The following is a 24,989-nucleotide window of genomic DNA, read 5'->3' as shown; positions in this document are numbered from 1 at the left end:
TTTCAGCTCTTTTGCCAGTCGAGCTAATTGGAATTGTAATAAATCAAAAACCGCTTCACGACATTCCTTCATTTTGATGCGGTTTAAAACTTTAAACGCACATGGTTATGATAATAGAAAACGATGCAGATTGGTGTCCGATCTTTATTATAATATTACAGCAACAAAATTTCTCTTATCCTACGAATATTTATCATTAAAATTGAAAGCTATTTTGCAATCACCATTATAGGATTTAGTTTATGCATTTCTTTGTGGACAAATTAATTTATGGTATAATTCATATCTTTTATAACGATTTGACAAAATTAAGTTTGATATAATTATTTATATCTAAACGTTCAAAACAATATCATAAACGTAGAACCAATGTGTTTGGTGATACAAGTGTTTTTCAGGATATGTTATCATGAAACACACTATATATCGAAAACGCCTCTGAAAATAAAACCTCTAATGAAAAAGAATACGGACTTTTATACTGATTATGTAAAGCATTAGTATGGAAGCCCTTGCTGATTAGCAAGAACCCTTAAAATGGAAACAGTCCCTTAAACCATAGTAGAACTACAAAACAAAACATAATTACATATTACAATACATGATATAGGTTTACCACCATTCCTTATATAATAAAACATTTCCAACAAGTTTGGGAAATGTCTTAGTGTAAACAAATCCTTCATCAGTACATTGTATGATAGTACTACCACATGGCGCACTATATTTTTAAATTTATTGAATGTCACTACAAATCAAATAAATGTTCAAAGTATCACTTTTCACAATATTTTACTGTAAATTATAGCACAAGTATCCATTCGGAACTCCTCGGCCATTTTTATCGAAAACAACCTCGGATGTAATTCGACGGTTTACATACTCCAAGATCGGTACGTTTAAGTCCGCTGCAAGTAGATCGCGTAGTAATTTTCGTTAGCAGTTAAACTTTATGACTTGACTCTTGGGAATCTCAGTTATGTTTGCAATAATACACTTCAATGGCAATCTATTAAGACTTAAATCAATAAATACAACTCTAAAACACTTCAATTAATTAATGATATCATTCAAAAATTTACGTACTACTTCAATTGATATACCGGCATGCATCCGAGGTTGTTTTCGATAAAAATGGGCGAGGTGTTCCGAATGCACAAGTATCTAAGCATACACTATTCACAATATTCTCATTTGTACATTTATGTTTCTGCCCTGGGAACGGACTCGAAAGTAGTTAATACAGCCTTCATCTGTCTTCACCGTATAGCGAAAACAATTAGTATAAACAAAATGTTATTGAAAGAAGAGATGTTTCAATAGGGTTTAACACTAGTTTCTATACGAATTGTTACTTACACTTGAGATGATAACCTAGACATTTTAAAATGATAAGTACATAAATCCTCGAAATGCATGAATCCTAAATGATAGTTGTTATTTATCACAACTTAAGTTTTTATGAGGACATGTAAGACGTAGAGTGAGGTACTTTCAGTAATCCTTATACTATTTCTTCTTCAATAGACGATTTTGAAGACGTAGGTTGATGCAAAAAATAATAATTGAATTTTAATTGATAGTCGTGTGTAACTCATTTGACTTTAAGATAAAAAAAATAAAAGAAATGAATATGACTTAGATAAACAATATTAGCGATGTTTTGGTGCGTTTTTAACTCGGGAAGTTGTGGCCTGTAGATATTAATTGAAAAGGCATTTATAATGGATAATTTTGTTTAATCTGTACCTAAATCATATGTTTTTTGTTTGATTTTATCATTGAAGTCAAATGAATTTAAACATTATAATGCATTAAAACTAGATTTGTTTTCAATCAATCTATATTGTGTTCCTTTGAGTTAAACATTTCTCAAAATTAAGTTTTTCATGAGGACATGCTAGACATGAAAAGCATAAGAATAGTGTTTTATTCCTACCGTTATTAATAAAGCGCAACACACGCACGCGCGCGCGCGCACGCACGCACGCACGCACGCACACACACACACACACACACATATATATATAAACTTATCGTTTAAGGTGCAATAATAGGATGTATGACGTAATAAATCATCAGTAATATTTTCAACATAAGCATAAGTATCCAAAAGTGGATTGTTTTTTATACACAGGTTGAACACCAATATGATGATGAACTTTATCGCAATAAATTACTGTATAGAAAAACACCCCTATGAATATTTATAACAAGAAATACAATGAAATGAATTATCATGGATATACAGAAAATTAATTGAATAGAAACAACCAATTTCAATTTCCAATATCTATGCATCACTGTTTTAAACAGGAGCAAACACCACATCTGTCTTTTTCAATTCTTCTGATAAAAGTTCAGAAAAATTAGTACTTTCTATTATGTCAACCTTCAGATTATTCGAGGCAAAAACAACAACATTGATATAGTCCGAAAATCTTATTTCCTCCGTAGTGCGACTTTAAAATTGAATTGATGAATTGAAACTTTCATTTAAAGTCGATCTATGTTACACGGATAAGTTATCTCCCTGTTCTATACAGTACATGCTACACTAATACGAAAGCAAAATTATGGAAAAAAATGCATAATGTCCAATTATAATATAGAGTTTACATAGAAAACATATGACATATGCACTTGAACATCAATTAATGACATTGTTTTTTTGTTTTTTTATTTCGTGTCGTAAAAGTAAGTTTCCTGTGTACTATGGTTTCACCGAATGACTTTTGCAAAATTTCTCACGTCTCATGGCCGAGGTTCAGCGGCATCAGATTCATAGTACATTATTTAAGTCATTTCGATGCCTGCTCTACAATAAGCATAAATATATGGTATGCATGTGTTCCACCTCTATAGGTATTTATTCTGATGAAGTATAACCGATACGGACTATTGGTCCAACCGTGTTTAACTCCCTCATTCGAAATAAAAGAAATAAAGACACAATAATAAAACATATGCAATCAATGCAAAACAACACTAATGTATTGACAAATGGTTTTCGGAAAATGTTAACTAGATAAAACATTTGAAAAAAAAATCATTGATGAAATAGAGATTTTGTGACAAACTGGAAAAACATAAATGAAAAAACATACGTAAAATAAATTGCAATAAAAAAACATTTGCCACCAAATAAATACTTAAGCAAATTTTTCATTTGATTACGATCTGACAGACTGGATATTTTATAAAGGTAATTTGTTTAGATTGATTAAATCAATGATGTTAATGTTTTCATTTTTGCTTTTCTCTAAATGTTATGTCACACTATGCCTTATGAAATGATAAATGTATGTAATACACAAATACATGACTAGCCTCAAAATCGTGGCCAATTCACCACATAACCGTGACCAATCCCTGATACGTCTGGCCACATATCGAAATGTTACATATACGCAATACTTGTACTATAAACGCTTTATTTGTATGATAATAAAACGTATGCGTTCGTTTGCAAACGCATTTCTTTGTACAGCTAATACATATATGTAAACGCATGTGAAGGCAAACTGACAACAAAACATTTAACAAACTTATAAAGTTGTACACGTGGTTTGAATGTTGCACATCAACGATATATACAAACGTTACATCGTCCTTTCGTAATACGGCGATTCTCAGATATGCAAAGTCATTTGAAGTTGAAGAACATTTTCCTTTTCGAAAAATGCTTCCTCTTTCCAGGTCGATAAAAACGGTATTTTAAACTCAACTTATGTCTAGCCGGTCTGAACTCCGCTATTGTCTAACCAGTTTCTCAATCAGTGATCTTTCGTTTTGCAAAACGACTTATCTGAAAATAAAAACATGCTATCAAATATAATGAACGTCAATATAATACAATAACAAGAGCGTGACCAAATCCCCCGAGTGGGCCTTGTCGGAAGGATCTATACATAACATACATGTAGAAAAAATGTTTGATTAAAATTCCAATTATCTTAACAAACGTTGAAGTGATTCTAGACAATATATGAAGATTGACGGTATTCCCGTAATCGGGTAAAACATCTTTGCTGAGATACTATATTTTGTCAAACTTTGACCTGACCTTTGAGAGGGAAAAAATACAACAAATGTCATGCGCGACTAACCGCCCAATAGAGCATGGAAATTTTGTAAATTTATCTTAGTATCTAACAAGGTCACCACGACTTTAACGTTTGACCTACTGACCTCAAAATCGATGGTTGGAATATGCTAGTCATGATCAACCTGTCTACCAAGATTGACGCTGCTTGTCCCAGTTGTTCTAAAATTATAATAACAATAAACTTTTCAACGTCTTACCCGGTTAGACAATTGATTCATAATCTTTGAGAAATTCCCGAATAACATCGCCTTTACTTTCTTCAACTTTTTTCTGAAGTTCAGCCAAGTCCGCGATTCCCTCCAACACTTTAATTCTATTTTCCCATCCAGGTTTTCCACCTTTTTTCTCGCCCTCTATCATCAGCTGTATGTGGTCCGTTATAGTCAAAGGATCTGGTCGAAGTGCAATTTCAGATAACTTTTTGAGGCATCCTTGACATTTTCTTATCATACCTTCAATTCTTTTAACAAGTTTCTTTAGGTCACAGTCCATGATTTCAATTGTTTGCTTTTTGGTGAGCTGTTTTCCCTCCGCTTCTTCGTACTTAGCTTTTATATCTTCAAGAGTTTCCGTTTCTGTTTTGGTGATACTTTCAAAAACCGAGGGTATGAAGTTTTTATGTGTTTTCCAAAAGCAATTCCGTGGGCACACAGTGCAATACTTTTCCTCATTCATGACAGCACAATACATTTTGTCATCGTCGTCCTCAAAAGCACAACGTTCGTGACACAAAAACTGGCATTCTGTACAAAAGGTCACAAACCCCCTTTCCGGATCCTTTCTTATATGTACTACGACGTTCCTTGTGACAGTGTAATTTTTGTGTCTTTCCATGTCGTTGATTGCATCTTCAAAAGCCTTCTTTTCACAATTGATCTGGTCGACCTTTGCCAAACCAAGTTTAATGTATGCATCTAAGTTCTTGAGTGTCATGTGAAGTTTGTATCGTTCGATTAAAACATCGGCTGTCAATTGAAGGCTTTCCGTTTTGAAGGTTTCTGTTTGGTTGAAAAAATCTTTAAAACTTTTCATTCCCATATTCCAGAGAAACAATGGCATTTCAATTGCATCAACGTTTTCATTTGCAGCAAACCATGCTGAGTTGTTAAAGGTGAAGTACTTCCCAAAGGGCAATTTGGATTCTTTTAGGGAAGAACAAACCATGGGCTCGGCTCCATCAGCAAATGTTATCAACGTACATATATTTTCCTTAATGTTGTTCCCAAAAAGGGACATGATTGACTCAAAAATGTAGGTTTGAATCGATGTCAATCTTAAATCTGATGCTTTTACCACAAAGCAAACCGCATCGATATTCTGCACTCCCTTCGGTTCTTGATGAGTGAATAACTCTCGAATCTGGTCAGCTATATTTTGATCTTGCTCGAGACCTCTAGTGTCTCCAAATCCGGGAGTATCTATTATATTCAAAGTGCATTTTAAACGACTGCCGTGTTTTGGGTGAATAGTGTAACATGAAATCCAGTCCGTTTGTGATAATGCCTGCAAGAAATAAACAACTTAATTCTGATAGGAATGTTATTATTTAAAACATGTTGCAAATTTGTTAAAATGATCCTTTTTAAGAGAAATCGGTAGAATGAGTTTCATATGTTCACTTTACGAGAAAACAAAACAGTTACGTGGTACACAAAAGGAAAAGAAGGATAACAAGATCTGTCGTAGAATAGAGACTCGGCTATATGCCGCTTTTCATATTAAGGATAACAATCTGATGTAATATGTGCCAATCAAAAGCAATAAAAAGTCAAATAAAAAGTAAACAAGAAACGCCGCAATGCGTCAAAACCAGGTTTTCAAAGATTGACCGAAGAACTTCGGCCTTTATTGTGGGATTTAGTTTTACCTTGACCATAAGACCTCAAATGCAATCACATTGAATACTCAATAAACTCTTCCAACATGCAAAGTTTGGTCACAATATGTCAACCCTATTAAAAGAAATTTCGTACTAAACGAGTATCTACTTTTTTATTCAAACGTATACAAAAAGCACCTTATACAGCTACACGTCAAAAGCATTTGAAATGTATATAAAATAGTATATTTCATGTAAAAACAAATTGTATTTTCGATATAGAAATAAAAAAAAAGGGATTGGGCGAAAAAAAAAATACAAAAGAAGAAAATGCCCTTAAAAATATTTGAATAAAAAAAAGAGACAAACTGGCCTTCTTAAATGTATTATATATCTGAAGATTATAAAGGAAAAGTCCATTTTTGCAAATGGACATTTAGTTTATCTGTCATAAAAGCTATTATACGTTCAATATTGATTCGCGTTTATGAGTTTTTTTTTAAAATTCAAAATGTTAGTAATTGTTTCTCTGTTGTTTTTTTTTTAACAGAAAATGAAATATTTTAGAAGTATAACTACGAAGTGAATGCAGCTTTAAATTCTTTCTTTCAACGTTTATTACTAATACACTACTTCTTTAATTCAGTTCAATTCTAATATTGTTTGAGTGGATAAAGCATTTTAAAACATTCTACATGTCTTGTACGATATAGTAATCCCAGAACATGTGGTTATCTATTTTTAGTAACAGTGACTTTGACCGTGACCCTAGGGGCCCCAAACGCATGAAAGGTCTCCACAAACTGACCTATAAACCAAGTATGGTCGCAATATGTCTAACCTAACTAATGGTATTCATTAGCAGCACTTTTTCAATTTTTAGTAACAGTGGCCTTGAACCTATATTGACCGTACGATTGAAAGGGTGGATAAAATGTTCATGAAAATTCAGTTATAATAAGACGTAAAACCACGCGGTATAGAAACAACTGAAAACTGATCGTACAAAAATAAATTTCTTTGGTTTTCTTAAGCTTAACAAAAGCAAAGTAATGATGAAAACTGTGTGTATGGGCATATCGTTGATGACAATCATCCTGTCAAACACGAAGCCAAGATATGCTGGTTTTCTCGTTCCGCGACAGTAAAATTCTCTTAATGCGGGGTCATATTGGTTGCTGTCAAGACTAGTTTCTACAGTACACAAATAAGCTATAGTGTGAACTTAACTTTAGAATTGAGGTACCTGATTTCCGAGTCGCTCTTTTTCTTCTGCTTCTGAGGTGACAATTCGGAAGCGAAAAGGATCGTTGAAATTGACACCAAAGATATAATTCGACATGCCATCTATCAGAGTACTTTTTCCGCATCCGGTTTCTCCAACAACCAGTATTGTTTTTTCTTCGCTGATCAACTTATCTCGCTTACCTGATAAAAGTTTTCATAAAGTTTGTTAACTTAAAACATTGAACAAATATATAATCGCTTTTGTTGGAAATTTAATTTGTGTTTAGTTACTAATAAACGCAAGCCATTACAATAATTCTTATAAATATTCATCGCGTTCTTCTGCCAAACAGCAAACGAGATAATTCTTAAACTCGCGCGCTCTAATAATAATACGTGTTGTTTTTGCACTGGGTAATGTTTAGTAAAGTATTGTCCAATTATAAGATAAAGCCGAAGATGACCCTGCTATTTGTTTTTTTTTTGGTATAGTTATATGACTCATTTCCGCCATTTACAATAGCTGTTTCTCCAGTTACATATATAATAAGAAAATCGGGCTGCGAATCGCAAAAACATTATCTGAAGTGGTATTAATGTTTAATAAATATTATTTCAATCCCTTGTTAACTAATATATCTTACTATTCCAAAATACTTGAACTATTTTGAATTAACATTACTTCCCGAACGTTTCGACCAAGAACATTAATTTGTTACAAGGACGCGTTGGCGAATTTAGTCTTTTTCGTCCTGTTGATACAGTGAAGTTGGTACCTCCATTATTTTGTATCCTTTGAAATATGTTAAATATTTTGAAGAAAAACTCAGAACCGTTTAACGATACAATTGTGACAAACATCATTTACGATAACACTGATTATGAAATGATATTTGAACTCGAGAACAAGGTATTTTTTTCAAATTAATGTAAGTGCTAATCGCGATTTGAAGGGAAGAGGAAGTCACACTTGATTAAGCCGAAGCCGACACATAATTATATGAAAGTTACAAGAAACCAACGATAAACAGTTATGTATGTTTCATTTTGAAGTTTTACGAAAATCAGTACAGTTAGTTGCATAGACAAGTATACCTCGATGAAACATCCAAAACATATATCACACACTGGTGTCTGCAATGTAAACTAGACATGGATGTCCCCGCTTAACGGGAGAAGGTTGGAAGAAATGCTTTTAAATATTAAAATAATTAATTAAAAATGACTTACTCGTATAGTTTCCATTTGGCAGTTTTTTTTAAGTTGAGCTATGAATAGCAGTTGTTTCAAGTAGAATCGAACAATTTACAAAGGGAGATAACTTTGCCAGAAATTATCCACCAATTGACATATCTGCACAATAACTGAACATTGTTATCTATCGATGTTAAAAGTTTCATTCATTGTTTTTGAGTTATGCTTTGGACAATATGTGTTTGAAGAAAATCAATATACACGAGGAGATAAAGTTACGCTATATTTTAACGACGTTCCCTGCATATGGCAAGCTAATCTTTTCGATATTTGTTTTTCATTTAAATCTTCATAGAGTCCTTATTTACTTAAATCATACCAACCGATTTCAAACTTCCTGATTTTTGTTTTTGCGTTCCTGGCTTTTTTAATTTCCTTCATCCTAGGGAGGTACGTCGTTGGATGATCATGCGTTTCGTCGAGTACTTTCGAGTGCCTGATAAGCCGGGTTCCAAGGGATTTAAATGTTTTGATAATATCGCTTGGTTCGCTTTTTGGTCCTTCGTCGCCTTCTTCATCAACAACTCTAACGACAAACTGGTAGGATGTTTTACTCTTCAGCCCTTCTATTTTTCCACATTCTGTGACAAACTTCTTTTGAAAAGTAGCCCATCGGGGTTTTCTCTCTTTACTTACTTCGATATATCTAACTTCGTACAAATCTCCTGCGCGTTTATCGATTGGCTTATTCCAAGCAAGTAATACTGATTCTGCCGTAGTTTCGACACCTTGTGGCTTACTGGGTTCTCTCTGAAAATCGTTAATAGTTTTAATTGGCTGTGCTTTGAAAAATCAATAAAGGTAGACAATTACCAATCATTGTGTAGAAATAAATGTTTAAAAGAGACAATAACACTTAAATACTGTTGATATATTTATATTAATTTTGTAATACCGGGTTGCGAACCGGCACATCGTCTTGTTTAGCGTCTTTTTTATCGACTTTCACAGTGTCTTCATCGGCTTCTGACCTGTTAAAAATAAAATCTGTGAATAATGAATAGTCGAGACACTTAAAAACAGTCACACCAAAATCCAATATTCTATTTGAACTAATTGTCTTTGCCACGTCAAATATATGTGATACAGTAGGAAAGCGATTCGAAAGCTGGAGCTATTTTCATATGAGAACTGTTAGCGGTTTTCCTACAGTTTTAAATGACAAAAACTCGGGACCGATCTTGTTTTTTAGGTTTCTCGATTCCCTACATTACGCAACCGTCAGTCCATCTCTGACGTCATTGCATCACCGTTTAAATTATCATACAATGTTCTTCTATACGCCGCCAAAAATGCCATAAAATTGGGTAGTTAATGTCGAAGATATCTCAGCATTCCTGCACGTGCCGAAGTTGGGATCAGTTTTGTCGCTTGGGGAAATGAATGAATCAAACATCCACATAAATGAATCGTTGTTGCTGATCTGTATAATCGTGGTCATATTACTGTTGACTGTCTACCAATGGGTCACAGGTTTGATTCCCCGCTAGAATCACTTGAAATGCTAACACTCTTACTTCTGAAACGCAACATTAAGTGTCACGTGTTATTGTTCGTCAATAAAGGGATAGCTCCAACCGACTCAAACCGGATACTTTCACTGAGGGGTCGACATCATTTGGTAGTCCTGTGACGTCGTAAAATAGCTGTAGGCTTATACTGATGATAATCTAGTATCGTTTTGCTGCGCAATGTAAATATCGTATACATGTGTATACTGCTATGCTCTGCAGTGCATAGTTTTTATTTAGATTGTACAAACCTTTTGTATGTTTTTTTTTATAAATTTTATACCGATTGCCGTGGTTTTTCTCAACAAAAGATGTATTGAATGCTAGTAAAATATGTCTTTCGTTGTAAATGTACTTTTTCCCCTGTTTTTTCTACGGTTCAAATGCATTTCAAGTAGTTTCCCGTACTTCATTAACCTCTAATACAGTTAGTTTTACGCATTTATTTCAGCTCAATTGTGACGATAGCTGTCAGGTTATAGAATCACGCTAGATTCCGTTTCTTGGGGTAGAAAATGAGAAGGTACCCCTGGTGGTGATGTAAACCACTCTTATATCACTAGACCACTCCAATCCAACCCTCTAATATAGTTGGCATGATAGTCAAAGAAAAGTATAATATCAGTATCTCAGAAAGGCTGCGAAACACAACGTATACTTGTATGTGTAGCTACACTTACACATATAAGGTACAGTTAAGTTACAAAGTTATTTCACTTAAAACGCAAATACCTGGATGACGCATTTCTCAAATAATAGCCCATTCACAAACATACTAGTACAAGTATTGTTTCGCAGCCTCGTATAGATAATCAAAGCGCTGAAAGCGCCGAGGAACGGTGGCCCCGAGAGAGTAAGCATTTTTTTCAAATGATGACAGGAATTTCAGAAACGAATTGATAGGAACACACAGGGAAGTTGAGAGGTGGGGTTCATATGTTTCACAACAACATACGAGTTGACAGGCTTCAATTTTATTAGGCGTGATATATACATATAGAACATATATATATAGTGTAAGATAAAAATAATGTATGTAGAATATGTTTGAACATTTTAGGGTTGGGACGTTTGTTATTTCGAAGTAGTTGAAAGGGAAATACAGATACACAAGTTGATATGAAATGTATGTCATTGTATATTTTCATGCAGTAACTATGCATAATATGGTCATTTTTTAAAACTCATCCAGGCATGTATGCTAAAAGATGTTAATATTGTTCCCAAGGGATAAGTTTCACAATGGAAATGAACATCACGTTAATTTTGAACAAGAGCTGTCACAGAGACAGCGGGCTCGACTATTTCGCCACTGTCTGGTCAGTGTAAGGATTGAACAGTTTTGGCGAAACATGCATGGTTCGCTGTTGGATAAGATTTCAATGCAATTCATGTGGTGAGATATTAACATAAATGTGGTTACATGGAAATTTTCAACCAGAATGTTGAAGTCTAATAATAAAGGGCAATTATTTGCAAATATATATATCTTGGTTATTCAATGACATTGAGTGGTTGAATACCATTCTATAAAGTCTCAATGCAATACATCGAGTAGCTGCTGAGATATTAACCTATGTGTGCTTGCACGCAAAACCTTAACCAGAATATCTAAGTCGAATAATAATGTCATATTATTTGAATTAAATGCAAACTACAGTTATCTAACTTTGTTAATTAAGTAGGTTGGATGGTTGAGTACCATTGTATCAAGTCTCAATGCAATACCTCAAGTACTTAATGAGATATTTACCTATGTGTGCTTGCCTGCAAAACCTTAACCAGAATTTCTAAGTCAAATAATAAAAGCCTATAATTTGCATTAAATGCAAAGTAGAGTTATCTAGCATGGTTAATTAAGTAGGTTGGATGTTTGAGTACCATTGTATCAAGTCTCAATGCGATACCTCAAGGAGTAACTGAGATATTAACCTATGTGTGCTTGCACACAAAACCTTAACCAAGGTGTGACGCCAACGCCGACACTTGGGTGTGTAGTATAGCTCTCCATATTCTACGAATAGTCGAGCTAAAAATTGATATGAACATATCATCTGTATACAGACAGAACATGGAAACAAACAACATAGCAAATGAAAAGTTTTTTGTACAAAGAGAAGTACAATGTTTTTTTTACATATCAAAATCAACGTAAAGTAGTAATACATTCAGTAAATGTCTGTGTTGGACATAAAATATGTCAGTTTCAGTATAAAGCAACAACTGGTACATAAAAATGTGGTCACTGCAGCATTGCTATATTATGATAGATGGCACAGTGTAATTGCAAGCATGTTTAGTTGTGGAATACGAATGAGTAAGAGATGCTTATGAGTAAGACTGTTTGTCATTATTCAGTAAAATTTACATCGAAATTGGCTCATGAAATAAACAGAGCATCCGAAAAGTTTATGGTCAGTTCGTGGTACATCTCATATTCAAAATAAGTGACAGTTTGTGTGCTCGTCCTCATAATGATTTCCATGGCAACAGGGCAATGGTCCATTTAGAACGTCTGAATGGTCTTCGGATAGTGGCTTGAAGGCATGTTACATCACAGCTGAGTACATCAGAGCTGAGTAAATCAATACCATGGTGGCATTGACTTCCTGAAGGCTTCAGTTTTCTGAAAGTACATGTACCACATACATAGTCATTAATATTCATTGCATGATAGAGGGGGGAACAGGCTTCAAAACTGATATAGTTCATCTGCAGGCTATATGCAACACATACTGAAAGTTTGGAATTGATATATTAAACAATAAATGATTGAGACAAATATTAGCACCTGTGGTATTTTCATAAAAAGCAGAAACAGCCATTTCCCTCAAATGGTAAGCTGCAAACCTTTGAAGTGCCATTATTTCCTTATGCATTGGAATAATTTGACCAAATAAAGTTTTCCTTGTAGATTTCAATGGTGTCTACAGACCAGCACCACAAAAATGACCTGCCTACTCTTAAAAGTTTTTTCTAAGCAAAATAAGGTTTTTGCACATCTTTTGCGCTTAGAGTTTTATATAAACAAGAGGCCCAAAAGGGCGTATGCTCTACTGGCTGAGTGGATCTGGCTGGTTTTTAAAAGGAACCGAGCTCTTATGGATATAAAGATACTGTACAAGTTGCATCAAGATACAATCAAAACTGAAGGCTGTATCGTGTAAACATGAATTGTTTACAGACGCACGGACGCACATACTACGTACAAATTACCATCGCATAACAAAAATGACAAAAAGAGCCAAACTGAAATGCTTCAACTTGTCAAAATTTTGCTTTTCTTATCCACTTATATACAAAGGTAACAGAACTGTTCAGTTTAACAAAAGAAATTTAGTGATAATGTGTTTATAGACAGTCTAAACACCACTGTTGCTTCAGGGACAAATGGCGCAACAAAAGAAATGGTAAAAAAACACCAAAACTGACAGATTCGTGACAACTGCTAGTATTTTCATGTATGGGGTGGCTACATGATGTAGAAAATGCAGAGATAGCATTAATATGCCCATTTTTAATAAAAAAACAACTTTAAGTATCTGTTTTGAAGGCTAGATTTGGCATTAAAATCAGAGTACAGCACTTCACCAATGTCTATAAGTTGCTTATTTACACCTGATTTGCTATAAATCTCACTCTTTTGATCATTTACACACAAACAAGTACTACAGAGTTGACTTACATATTCATTCTTCTGAAATATTGGATTCAGAGCTGCATCTCCTGGATTCAGATTGCAGGACTACCGGTGAGAGGAAAAAGGCGCAGCTAACTGGAGCTTATTGGCACATCATGATCTGCAAGCAAGACACAAAAGCAATGTTTTACAATACATAAGGGTTTAAAAACATTTATAATGTATTAAGGTTGTTTGTTTAATGCATGAAGGGAAAAGGCTCTAATCTTTATGAAAGTGGATCAGTTTTTATTTCTTTTGCCTTGAGAAATGTAAATTCCCCTGTGGCTACAGCAACCAGGCTGGCTATTGAAATAAACAATACATAAGGGTTTTAAAACATTTATAATGTATTATGGTTGTTTTTTAATGCATAAAGGGAAAAGGCTCTAATCTTTATGAAAGTGTTTCACTTTTTATTTCTTTTGCCTTAAGAAATGTCAAGTTTTTCAATGTATAAACTGCATAAATAAATGGATATATATGAATGATTGATGGAATGAATAAATGAATTATTTGAAAGGTGGCATTATTTCTTTAACATAGGGATCTCATTGTGTTGCTGTGATTGTTGAAGTAGATGTTTTCTAGTCCATAAGCTGAAAATCATATGCACACTAAATAAAACATCATTCTGCATCAAATGTGCAGTAAGTTTTGTTTAATTGCTTATAGAATTTTTATATTAATGTAATGTTTGCTTAAAAGAGCAAACAAAATGTGCAAATAGATGCACAATACAGACCAAAGACTAAAACGAGTCAGCAGTTTCATTAGAAAATAATATTATTATCAAAGCCGCACCAGAAATGATCGACAAACAACATGAAAGGAATTCATTTAGGAATGGAACAAACAGTATCAATTGGCTTATATGACCCAAACTTACCCACTTTATACTTCAGTTTGGATACAATTTTCCATTATATGATCTTGAAGTACTAACAAATTACAGCATGGCGGCATGTTGGCATACACAAAGTACAGCTCGGGCGGGTGGGCAGCTCGGCGGGCGGGCTGTCTGGCTGGCTCTTTACAGTTCCTCCCGGGTCTGTTTAAAATAATAAGAAAGGAAAATAAATAAATCAACAACACCCAAACATACAATCATTGACGCCCTTATAGCCTACACAACATACTCAATCAACACATTAACTGGCATACCAGTTTAAATTGATGGGTTCAACTTTTAAGTGTTCCACCACTACCAAAAGCTGCTCATGACAGGTGAGATGAAGCCAACACTTGAAGATGAACCCAATATCACATTTCAGTTAGAAAACTACTGATGTAACCTAAAACTGGCATTTTTCTCTGGCTTTATTTTATATAAACACGTCTTTATTACATACTGTAAACATATTTGAGAACGAAACCGTACGAAACTTGGGACGAACACAAACTTTGTGAAAAAACATGGGGTTTTTTAACAAATATTTAAAGAACAGACATAAAATGTACTTATTCTTAATGGTTACACCTATTTACACAAGGTGTACTTGCATTTTGAAGCTGTCAGCAACTGCTTCATGCATTAATCATTAAACATCTGACTAAGTGAAAAATGAAGTTTCGCTTCGCGGCAGCCATTTTGGATTTTTGTTTACATTTTGCTAAGTCTATAAATGGTCTAAGAACGTTCATAGTCCAGTTGTTTTCGTATCAAAAGTGATAAAAACTATGAGAGACCCCTCCCATACTTAAATACAAACCAAATAATCCTTTGTACTTGCCTTTAAACATGAAAAATACGTTTAATCAAATTTTCACTTTCGTTTTTCTTTTAGAAAAACCACGTTTTCAGTGAACTCTGGGATCCCAGAATATTTCATCATCTAATTAACTATAAATAGCCACATGGTTCTCCGCAAATGTTGATACATGTGTTTTAAAGGGTGTATAAAACCGGTACCAGCATTGAGTCGCCTTCCGTGAAAAATTAATATTCATGAGATTTATAAGGGGAGATTTCTACAATCGACTTGACATCGCTACTGAGTACATTGGTATGTAACTACGCAGTAGGTCACCTAAGGTCACGAAGCAGTTTGAGCCACGAACGGCACGAATGCATAAATTAACGAAAAGCATAATATACGTCATTAAAATTAGCTAGATGAACTACACAAATTCACATCGTAATCTAAACAAATTAAATAATAGAATAAACACGCAGGTTCATGATTTAGGCCTCTCAATTAATGTAGGTCACGCACATAAACAACGCAGGTAAAACACAGATATTTGCACAAAGAACAATATGTATACAGTGCAAATAATGAAGCAATTTCAATAACCGTCATGTCACGCACACGTAGAGCCGTTCATGTGTAACAATCTGATTTTAAAATACTTACAATACACATTTAGTCCAGCTGAAGTCCATGAGACACTTGTAGGCAGGGCGCTTACAAAATGGCGACGATCGAAAAGTGAAATGATCATGCTAAATATAGGCGGAGTAATCTGTATAATATACTTTATCGATATACGGTTTCCAAAAAGCATTCACTTCGTTTGTTTGTTTATTGATCAGTGAAATAACGTTTACATATCATTTCATTTTTAAGGAAATTTTAGAATTGTTTGATATCGATTAATCAATTATGGTAACTACTTCTTATACCGACTCACACCTGTAACAATACATTTAGTTTTTCGCCGTTTTTGAGCGGTTGCGTATAAATATGTTGTCTTCATTTTGTGATTTTTTTTCAGCTGCATTTTCAGGGATATGCAAAATGTACGAGTTCAAGTGTACATTACTATAGATCAATTCAGATTTGTTGAAGTTTAAAGATGTCATGTGTATTCAAGCATTCAATGAGCGCATTATTTCGACCGAATCACCGTGTAATCATTTTTAGTAACGATCTGAAGTGCCTACTATGAACGTGGCCCTGAAGGGCCCCCGTTCAAAAACGTTTACTCCCACCTCAGATTATAAGTATCTTCCATGGCCGAGAGTGTAAGATAGGTTCATCTCGAACCGAGCGTTGGGTGTTTTGCGGAAACGAGGTTTACTGGTTTGGATGAACCTATCTTACACAAGCGGCTATCCTAGATGCTTTTTCTCCCACCTAAGGTTTTACAAAATTAAGTAAATATGTATTTTTTGCCGGAAGTCTTTTGTGCGTAGTGAAAATAAATGCGTACGGATATGCGATAATTCGTTGTTGTCATGGATATGCTCGCAGTGATTCTGATTATGTTATTTAGTCAATACGGTCTTTAAATAGTTCTGAGGAGAGTGAAACATTATTTCTTGAAAGGTGCGTGAAAACTGTTTTATGGTGACATTTGAAGCGAGAAATGATTAAAACGCTTTGCCACTAAACAAGGTTTCAATGATGCTACAGACGACAGTCTTCAACAAGGGAGGTAATTACAATGTGGTGACCATTAAAAAGGAGGTCCATACGGGAATTTTATCTTCGCCCGTGTGCAAGATAAGCATTTCTAGCATGGTTAAATTATTGGATCTACTTATCAGAGGTGGGAGAAAAGTAGATCCAATATATCAACCATGCTAGAAATTCTTAACTTTATAAAATGCCCGTATGGAACTCCTTTTTAATCGTTAACACATTGTAATTACATCCCTTGTTGAAGACTGTCGTCTGTAGCAAGGCAAAACCTTGTCTTATTTAGAACGCTTATTAATTATTTCTCGCGTCAAGTCACAACCACGAATTATCGCATATCCATACGCAATTATTTTCACTAAGCACAAAAGAGTACTAGCAAAAAATACATTTTTACTTAATTTTGTTTAACTAAGGTGGGAGAAAAGCACCTACCATAGACGCTCGTGTGAGATAGGTTCATCCCGACCCTCGCGCCTATCTTACACTCTCGGCCATGGAAGAAACTTATAATCTCACATGTTTGACCACTTATTTTTTTTCGAGTTTTAAGATGTAAAGTAAACACTTACAAAAAATGTGCCTCGTTTTCTGAAAGCTTGCTGATGCTTGCACTTATAGGCGCAATTGTATGTTCCAATTGCTGCAGCCTCAAACTCGGCGGTAACCACACCAAGTGTTCACTTATGCAAGGTTGACATAAATAGACGAAGCATGGTTTACAGAACAAAACAGCAGCTGTTGATATCCCTTTCTTGGTACAAGAATCACAATTTCGTGACGACATCATTCAAAACGAACCAAGATGAGTCATCGGGAAGCCGTTAAAAATTGTCGCAAATTAAGTGGTTGTAGTTATCACTTAAACGTGTAGCACTTCAGTTCAAAACATCTCGATTCTTAGCTGTTTGTAAGTTGATTTTGCGTCGCAATAGAGTGAGCTAAAATTATGTTACGCTTTATCCTGAAATTAGAAAACAAGGTTGTTATGGCGTTATTCTTAAGATCATTTTCTTATTGACCATGAGAATATAAGTATCTTCCATGGCCGAGAGTGTAAGATAGGTTCATTCAGACCCGAGCGTAGGGTGTTTTGCGGAAACGAGGTTTACCGAGTTTCCGCAAAACACCCTGCGCGAGGGTCGGGATGAACCTATCTTACACGAGCGGCCATGGTAGATGCTTTTCTCCCACCTTAGTTAAACAAAATTAAGTAAAAATGTATTTTTTTGCTGAAACTCTTTCGTGCTAAGTGAAAATAATTGCGTATGGATATGCGATAATTCGTGGTTGTCATGGATATGCGCGCATGGATTCAGATTATGTTAATAGTCAAATCGGTTTTTAAATAGTTCCGAGGAGAGTAAAGCATTATTTCTTGACATATGCGTAAAAACTGTTTTATGGTGACATTTGAAGCGAGAAAAAATTGATTAGCATTCTAATTATTGCCACAAGACGAGGTATCCATGATACTACAGACGACAGTCTTTAACAAGGGAGATAATTACAATGTGGTGACCATTAAAAAGGAGTGCCATATTTTTATCTTCGCCCGTGGGCAAGATAAGAATTTCTAGCATGGTTAAATTATTGGATCTACTTATCTGTGGTGGGAGAAATTAATTAACACCTATCTGATACAAAAGTCTGGACCAACGGTAAAATAAAAACGTGAGTTGTAGTATAGGTCGAGCACTCGAAGTTGAAAGTCAAGCGATTTAGATCCATTAATTAGCCGCTCAAAATTTATAAATCGAGAGCTCGATACACACGGTGCATATCCGTATCGGTACCCTCTTTGCGAAATCTACTGAAACGGTACACTCTTTACACATGCCCCGGTCATTCTCTGTTGAAAACAAATCGGCGATGGACAACAAGCCAGTAAATGTTCATTCAACTTATGAAAGAATGTATGTCATGTGCAAAAGAAGTATACCACGGAACACAAGAATGTTATAGCTATGTCTGTTTTAGAAATTTGCCCATTTTTCAATTACTGCAACTCCACAATAAGCTACACAATATTGATATGTCTTGCCTCGCCCACCGCCTCTGCATGTTCTGCGGGCTTAAATGAACCACTGATTTGACTATGTACACCCCATACATATTACATGTATTCATTTATATATCATATTCATACAAATGGCAATTAACAGTCTAAAATATGTGGTAAATTCATAAAAACACCCTACTTTCGGTTTTGCAGCGGCACGGGATACCTCTTTGCTATTGATTGTTTATATCACAGGTACCCTCTCTCTCATTTTTTAAAGCAATGGAGAATGTTTGACTTTTTAATTTTGATCCTATATATATATATATATATCGGCGTTCCCTGTCACATATTAAACGATCAACGCAAACATACGATAACAAAGTAAAAACATGTTACTTAACTCGATACAGTACTACAAGGGTACCCGGGAGAGAGGGTACCTGTGATATAAACATTGATGACGTTAAATGCGGTGTTTATTTGAATTCGAACTCAAACTATGATTTGGCAAAACAAATCACTTATCGGCGGTGTGAAAATGCGAAAACTGAAAGAGAAACGCCACCAAATCGAGGACTACATTTGATAATGCGAATATCCACAGATATTTGCAGGGCAAAAATGCGCCAACTACGTGGCGGAGAGCCTCTTCAGTTTTATTTATTGTTTTTTTCGCCTTTAGTTTTTCGCATTTTTGCCGCGAAAAGACAAAGCGTAAAATGAGCCACCATAATTAGATGGTATTAATTGTCATTTTTGTCTTGCCACAAATACTCCATGGCGCCTCAGTTTTGGAAGTAATGTTGTATACATCAGGTGCATAAAAGTCATATGCACAACATATACGACAATACATAAGTATGCCTTAATACAAAATGTTACTTCATCAGTTTCTCGTCGTCGGTTACCCACGTCATCTACTCAACGCTCGTGTGTATCCAACAATGCAGTCTCTTGCAGACTGACTGAAACATAATCGATCTACGTAAAGGTAATGAACAGAAAAGAACAAAACTTTATTTTCATTGTCCCACACATAAATGCAAACCCTTAAAGGAGATAACACCAGTTATTCAAATCATGAGCTGTAAAAAATCGCAAAATAATGTGTGTTTTTACTTCAATGACAGAAACGTAAACGCTGGCGGCGCGTGTCTTGCAATTCAAGAAGTATAAGTTTACTCCAAGCTTATGACTTAAGAAAATAACAATACATTATATAGTTATACTTTACTCGTAAATTATTACTATAAAATAGTATTTATACCATGTTCTGCCTACTACTATTACTACTTATTATATAGATTTTGATTTGTATGCTTGTTTGTATAACAAAGTCTCTCAAATAATTGTTGTAACTTAATAAATATACCTATTATACCTATATTATAATGGGTATTTTTATTTTATAAATCGCTTCATGATTAATGCCTTTCAAGTTTCACAGGAGGCCGTATCTTTTCGATATTGTGCATATGTTTCTGAAACTATAGGGCGATTATAGATCTGGCTCAATAATGAATACACAATGGAACATTTAATATCGTTTGTTTTATAACAGTGGGGGAGCACACCAATTAATCCCAATTAATAGGTCATGCAGTTATCTGCTTTTATAATGATATCCTTTATAAACTGAATATGGTAGAATAGCACATCGTTCACATGATATGCAGCGTACTCGAAATCAAAGTACCCTTCTACTGCCACAGGTGTCCAATCTAATGTTTCATAAGCTTCTGAAACACGTCTTAAAGCTGCACTCTCACAGATAAACCATTTTTACAACTTTTTTGTCTTGGAAAGAGCAATTTTTGCGTAAATATCTGCATCATCAATTCAACGCGTGTGCCCAAGAGAAACAATATATCTATCACGATACAGGTGAAAAGAAAGTCAAATGTTGTCCCATGCACGTGCACGAGCCGTGCACGCAACAAAACAATTTTCATACTTTGTTTACAATAAATATACATGCCAGCTAGTACGAGTATACACGAACAAATTTACCCACGCAACGCAACTATATCGTAGATGCAAGCAGGCCACCAACGCATGCGCCGTGAATAATTTCCGGTTGCGCAATGTCCATGTCGGCCTATGCGTAAAGAAATAAACAAAGATTGTAAATCGTGTGCACGGCTCTGTTGGACGATATTTGACTTCAATTTCACCTGTATCGTGATAGATATATTGTTTCTTTTAAGCACACGCGTTGAATTGATGATGCAATAGCGGGATAATGCATTTTTTTCTGGAAAATTTTGGTGAAATTAGCGGGTAGTTGGTTCGTCGAGTAACATGTTTTAGGAAATTCGGGTTTGAAATTGCATTTGTTTTCGTTCATACTGTACATTTTCTTAAAGACTGACACTTACTCTACAAGGAAAGTCCAAATATGTAGAGTTTAGTTCAGATTTGATAAAGTTAAGGCCTCTTAAACAGGGTCATGTCGGCAAATATATGGAAATTCAGGCTCAAGTCGTCACCCTTTACAAAGATAATACAATAAAAATAAAAAATAAAAATATTTTGCCAGTTATCACAAGTTAAAGTTACCACATCATATTCTTATTTAAATTGATAAAAAAACAAACGGGGGCATGGTGTGTCAAAGCAACGCAACCTGCCCCTGTGGCCTGAAATTGACATTTAACCTAAATTGATATTTTTGTCTTTGTTACATTTCTCAAAGGGGTCACTCCTATCAACGATCTAGCATAAACTAACAATAAATAAAAGCGGGGTTTAGCGTGATGGGGAATAAACACTACACAGAAATCAACAATCTGCAAAATACCACGCGAAAAGCGACCAAATCAAGAGAAAAACACGAAGAAATGGTTCTTCACGTTGGCGTGTACCCTTGCCATCAATTTTGCGCTTTTAAGTTAGCGTGGCGAGTTTTTGCAAATCGCTTTTTTCATATGGCAAGTTTTTGCTAGACGTAGCTGCCGTTACGCACAATACGCCCGTGCGTACAATTCGTCACACAAGTCAGAAAATATTTGTGGCAAAATATGCAATAAAAACTGAAGGATAAGGGTGGGGGAGCTTTCGCGGGTCACGTTCTCTGAATATGTGAGACAATAAAATCTAGAAAAAAATCCTATTATTCAGTTAGAGCCTCGTTTACCGTTTGCTTGAAGGAACGCATTTTTATCCATGCAGTATACAGAGCCAGTTATACAAGTTATACAAGCCTGGTGATTAGTTTCCCTTATTGTTCAGTCATAAATGAAACGTCGATAAATACTTAATATATCTGAACGATGTTTACAAGCGGCAAGTTTCAAAATATCAAACGCCAACCTTGAACCTCCTCATCTTGACATGTTCAAAGATAATCTTCAAACAGTTGACAATGCTGATAAACTAAACTCTTAGCTGCAAAATGGGAACATTTCTATGCAATTTCCTCCCCAAGGTGGTATATTTTGTATAGGTTATTTGTGAAGCATAATTAAATGGATAGTGCCCCGTAGCATTTGATTTAAGAGGACGATACAGCACACATTTAAAATAGAGGTGTCTGTTTTAACTGTTAATATGAAAGATATATTTTGATTTTAAATATCAGATAAACAAATATTCTCTACAGATATTGACAAGACTCATTTCTCAAAATTGTCGAATACACTGCGGGTAAAAAATATGCTTCATGAATGTTCACGACACGGTAAAATGTTAATTGCACATTGCAGCTTGTGTTTATACTTATGAATACGACAGAAATTGTCCTTGACCTTTTTTTGAGTATACCTTCTGTAACATAACATTACAATTTGAAGGATCTTTTTTATTTACCCCCGCTCCCCCCCCCCCCCCCCCCCCATCTCCCAAATTAATTTTGTCGTCACTTTTCCGGTCTTGGACTGCTTCACGTTTGCCGTGAACGGGAAATCGAAACGCAACGGGTAATAGACATCTTCGCCCAGATGAAGTATCGCGTATTGCATTACTCTTTCGGGTGTAATTTTATGGAGTAATCGTAGACAATTTCCTTCAGTGCATACTTTAAACGATATATTGCTATGAAATAGAATTTTGTTTCGTGTTAAAAAAGGTTAAATGAGCTAAGGAAAACCTTTTGACAAACGTTCATATGCATTTCTACTATTTTAAACAATTTCCACTTTTAAATTTTCTACGAAACCGTTTTAGACATAGCATTTTTAAATTGAATGTGTAATAGTTAGATGACATGAAGTGAATTCTTAATGATTAAGAATGGGCGACGTGAGCGTAGCGAACGAGTCCTTCTTGATTATTATGAATAACTGACTTAGATTACAACCTCTTTGGCTAATATATTGTCAGCGCAGAATCTGACGCAGGGAGTGTGTATCGGATGATTGCCTACCAATTAGTGAAAGCCTATCTGCAATTTCTTTGGCTGAAAATGTAGTAAGTATTCTAATCGTTGATTAAATGCTGATGATCATGTACTAATACATTTATTTCGATTTACAGTATCATGCTGACCTATGACAAAACCAAGAGCTCCAGTGGGGCGGAGCCCTCCTGACCCCCCATAAGGGCATTTCGCCCTTTTCAACCACAATTGTGCGTATACTTCGAAACGGCCTAGCTACGCCCCTGCCGGGACCTAATTCTAATACTACTTTTTTCGCTATATGTAATAATAATAACAACAACAATAATAATAATAATAATAATAATAATAATAATAATAATAACAATAATAATAATAATAATAAAAATAATAAGAATAATAATAACAATAACAATAATAATAATAATAATAATAACAACAATAATAATTATAATGAAATTATCATAAAAATGACGACGTTTTTGATTCACTTCGAAGCGAAACACGCATATGCGCCACAAAAATACGCGACAAAAGATGGCGTGTTTTCGCCTTTGTTTTGGCGACTTTCCGGCTTTTAGTTCGGCGGGTGTTTACATTGAGGGCAGGGAAACAACGTTACCCGAAAACCATCATTTGGCCGATTGTTCGGACTTTTGTTAAAGTTAACAAAGTTGTTAACATTTGAATCGCTACTGCTCTCGAAGTTTAATTGATATACCTATGATCACAGTGTTCTTATCAATATTTGAGACGACTTTTCAGCTAAAATTGTTATATTTAAATATATCAACACATCATGAAATAGGTCGCGTTTAAAAGTTAACAGCAATGTCGTTAATCATGTTGTTAAATTTAACTTAGTTTTGAACAATCGGTCAAATTTCTAAAAAAAGGATAGCTACTGACCGCGGTTCTGTCTGCGCATCATGACGCATGCGCAAACTACTGCGTGGTGACATTCAGAACTCCTTGGCCATTTTCCATAAAAAAACAACCTTGGACGGATGCCGATACATCAGTATGAGTAGTTTGTAAAAAATAAAAATAAATAATAGTATTAAATAAATGAAGTGTAGTTTTTAACGTTTAATGTATATTACTAAATCCTAATTGATTGCCAATGAAGTGTTTTATTGCATAAATAATTAAGAACCCCAACAATAAAGTCATTAGATTTAACTATTAAATTGAAATTACTACGCGATCTACTTGCAGCGTAGTTAGATATCAAGATTTCTGTCATTGTAAACCGTCTACATATCCGAGGCGGTTTTCGATAGAAAATGGCCGACCGGGAGTTCCGAATGGTATGATGTAGGTACTCGGTATAAAGAGCCGTGACACAAGCCTTTTGATAGAAATACTTCCATACGACATTTAAGTCACCTTTGTAATCGACGGGAAAAAAGTAATGAAAAACAAACACTCGTTGCTAATTATTAAGTTTTTATATACATTTTTTCTAATTGTTTATATAACCCTTTTTCTTTAAAAATAATACTAATATAATGAACACTTACCTGTGTATCTTTATTCGCGTAGTTCCTTGCACAGTTGCTCCTAAACACTGAAATAGTCCTACGTGTATTTACTTCTACTATCCTATGTGATTAGTTCTGATGTTTTTCATTCGACCTTAACATTTTTGGAAAACGGCCTATGCGATTGTCAATTATGCAAAA

At 34.8% G+C, this 24,989-nt stretch overlaps 1 protein-coding gene and 1 long non-coding RNA gene across 4 annotated transcripts; both read right to left on the bottom strand.

The window, feature by feature from the left end:
• Window positions 1–141: 141 nt before the first annotated feature.
• On the bottom strand, window positions 142–24,886 carry LOC128237048 (uncharacterized). Of its 3 annotated transcripts, none has more exons than XM_052952236.1 (7): window positions 24,828–24,886; window positions 19,851–19,933; window positions 9,304–9,379; window positions 8,732–9,158; window positions 7,174–7,355; window positions 4,306–5,611; window positions 142–3,808 (listed from the first exon to the last, which is right to left on the bottom strand). In XM_052952236.1, the coding sequence occupies exons 2-6, from the start codon at window positions 19,883–19,885 to the stop codon at window positions 4,310–4,312; spliced, it is 2,022 nt and encodes a 673-aa protein (XP_052808196.1). In that variant the 5' UTR covers window positions 19,886–19,933; window positions 24,828–24,886; the 3' UTR covers window positions 142–3,808; window positions 4,306–4,309. The 3 variants fall into 3 exon arrangements, with proteins under 3 accessions (XP_052808196.1, XP_052808195.1, XP_052808194.1); XM_052952235.1 differs by lacking the exon at window positions 19,851–19,933 and adding an exon at window positions 17,536–17,927 and having other exon boundaries at window positions 24,828–24,877; XM_052952234.1 differs by lacking the exon at window positions 24,828–24,886 and adding an exon at window positions 17,536–17,927 and having other exon boundaries at window positions 19,851–19,892.
• On the bottom strand, window positions 10,858–16,345 carry LOC128237049 (uncharacterized). The gene is made up of 4 exons (XR_008261487.1): window positions 15,956–16,345; window positions 14,488–14,649; window positions 13,605–13,719; window positions 10,858–12,545 (listed from the first exon to the last, which is right to left on the bottom strand). It is a non-coding gene; the product is annotated as an uncharacterized LOC128237049 (long non-coding RNA).
• Window positions 24,887–24,989: the final 103 nt, after the last annotated feature.

This window comes from Mya arenaria, chromosome 6, assembly GCF_026914265.1.
Source record: "Mya arenaria isolate MELC-2E11 chromosome 6, ASM2691426v1".
NCBI lineage: Eukaryota > Metazoa > Mollusca > Bivalvia > Myida > Myidae > Mya > Mya arenaria.
This window is presented reverse-complemented; position numbering and strand designations above follow the sequence as displayed.

Coding starts and splice junctions, on each gene's coding strand:
- LOC128237048 (XM_052952235.1), bottom strand. CDS start 17,753: ATGATGTCGTCACGAAATTGTGATTCTTGTACCAAGAAAGGGATATCA. Junction 7,356..8,731: donor AATCAGGAAGTTTGAAATCG/GTTGGTATGATT, acceptor AACTTTTATCAG/GTAAGCGAGATAAGTTGATC. Junction 5,612..7,173: donor AAGAGCGACTCGGAAATCAG/GTACCTCAATTC, acceptor TATTTCTTGCAG/GCATTATCACAAACGGACTG.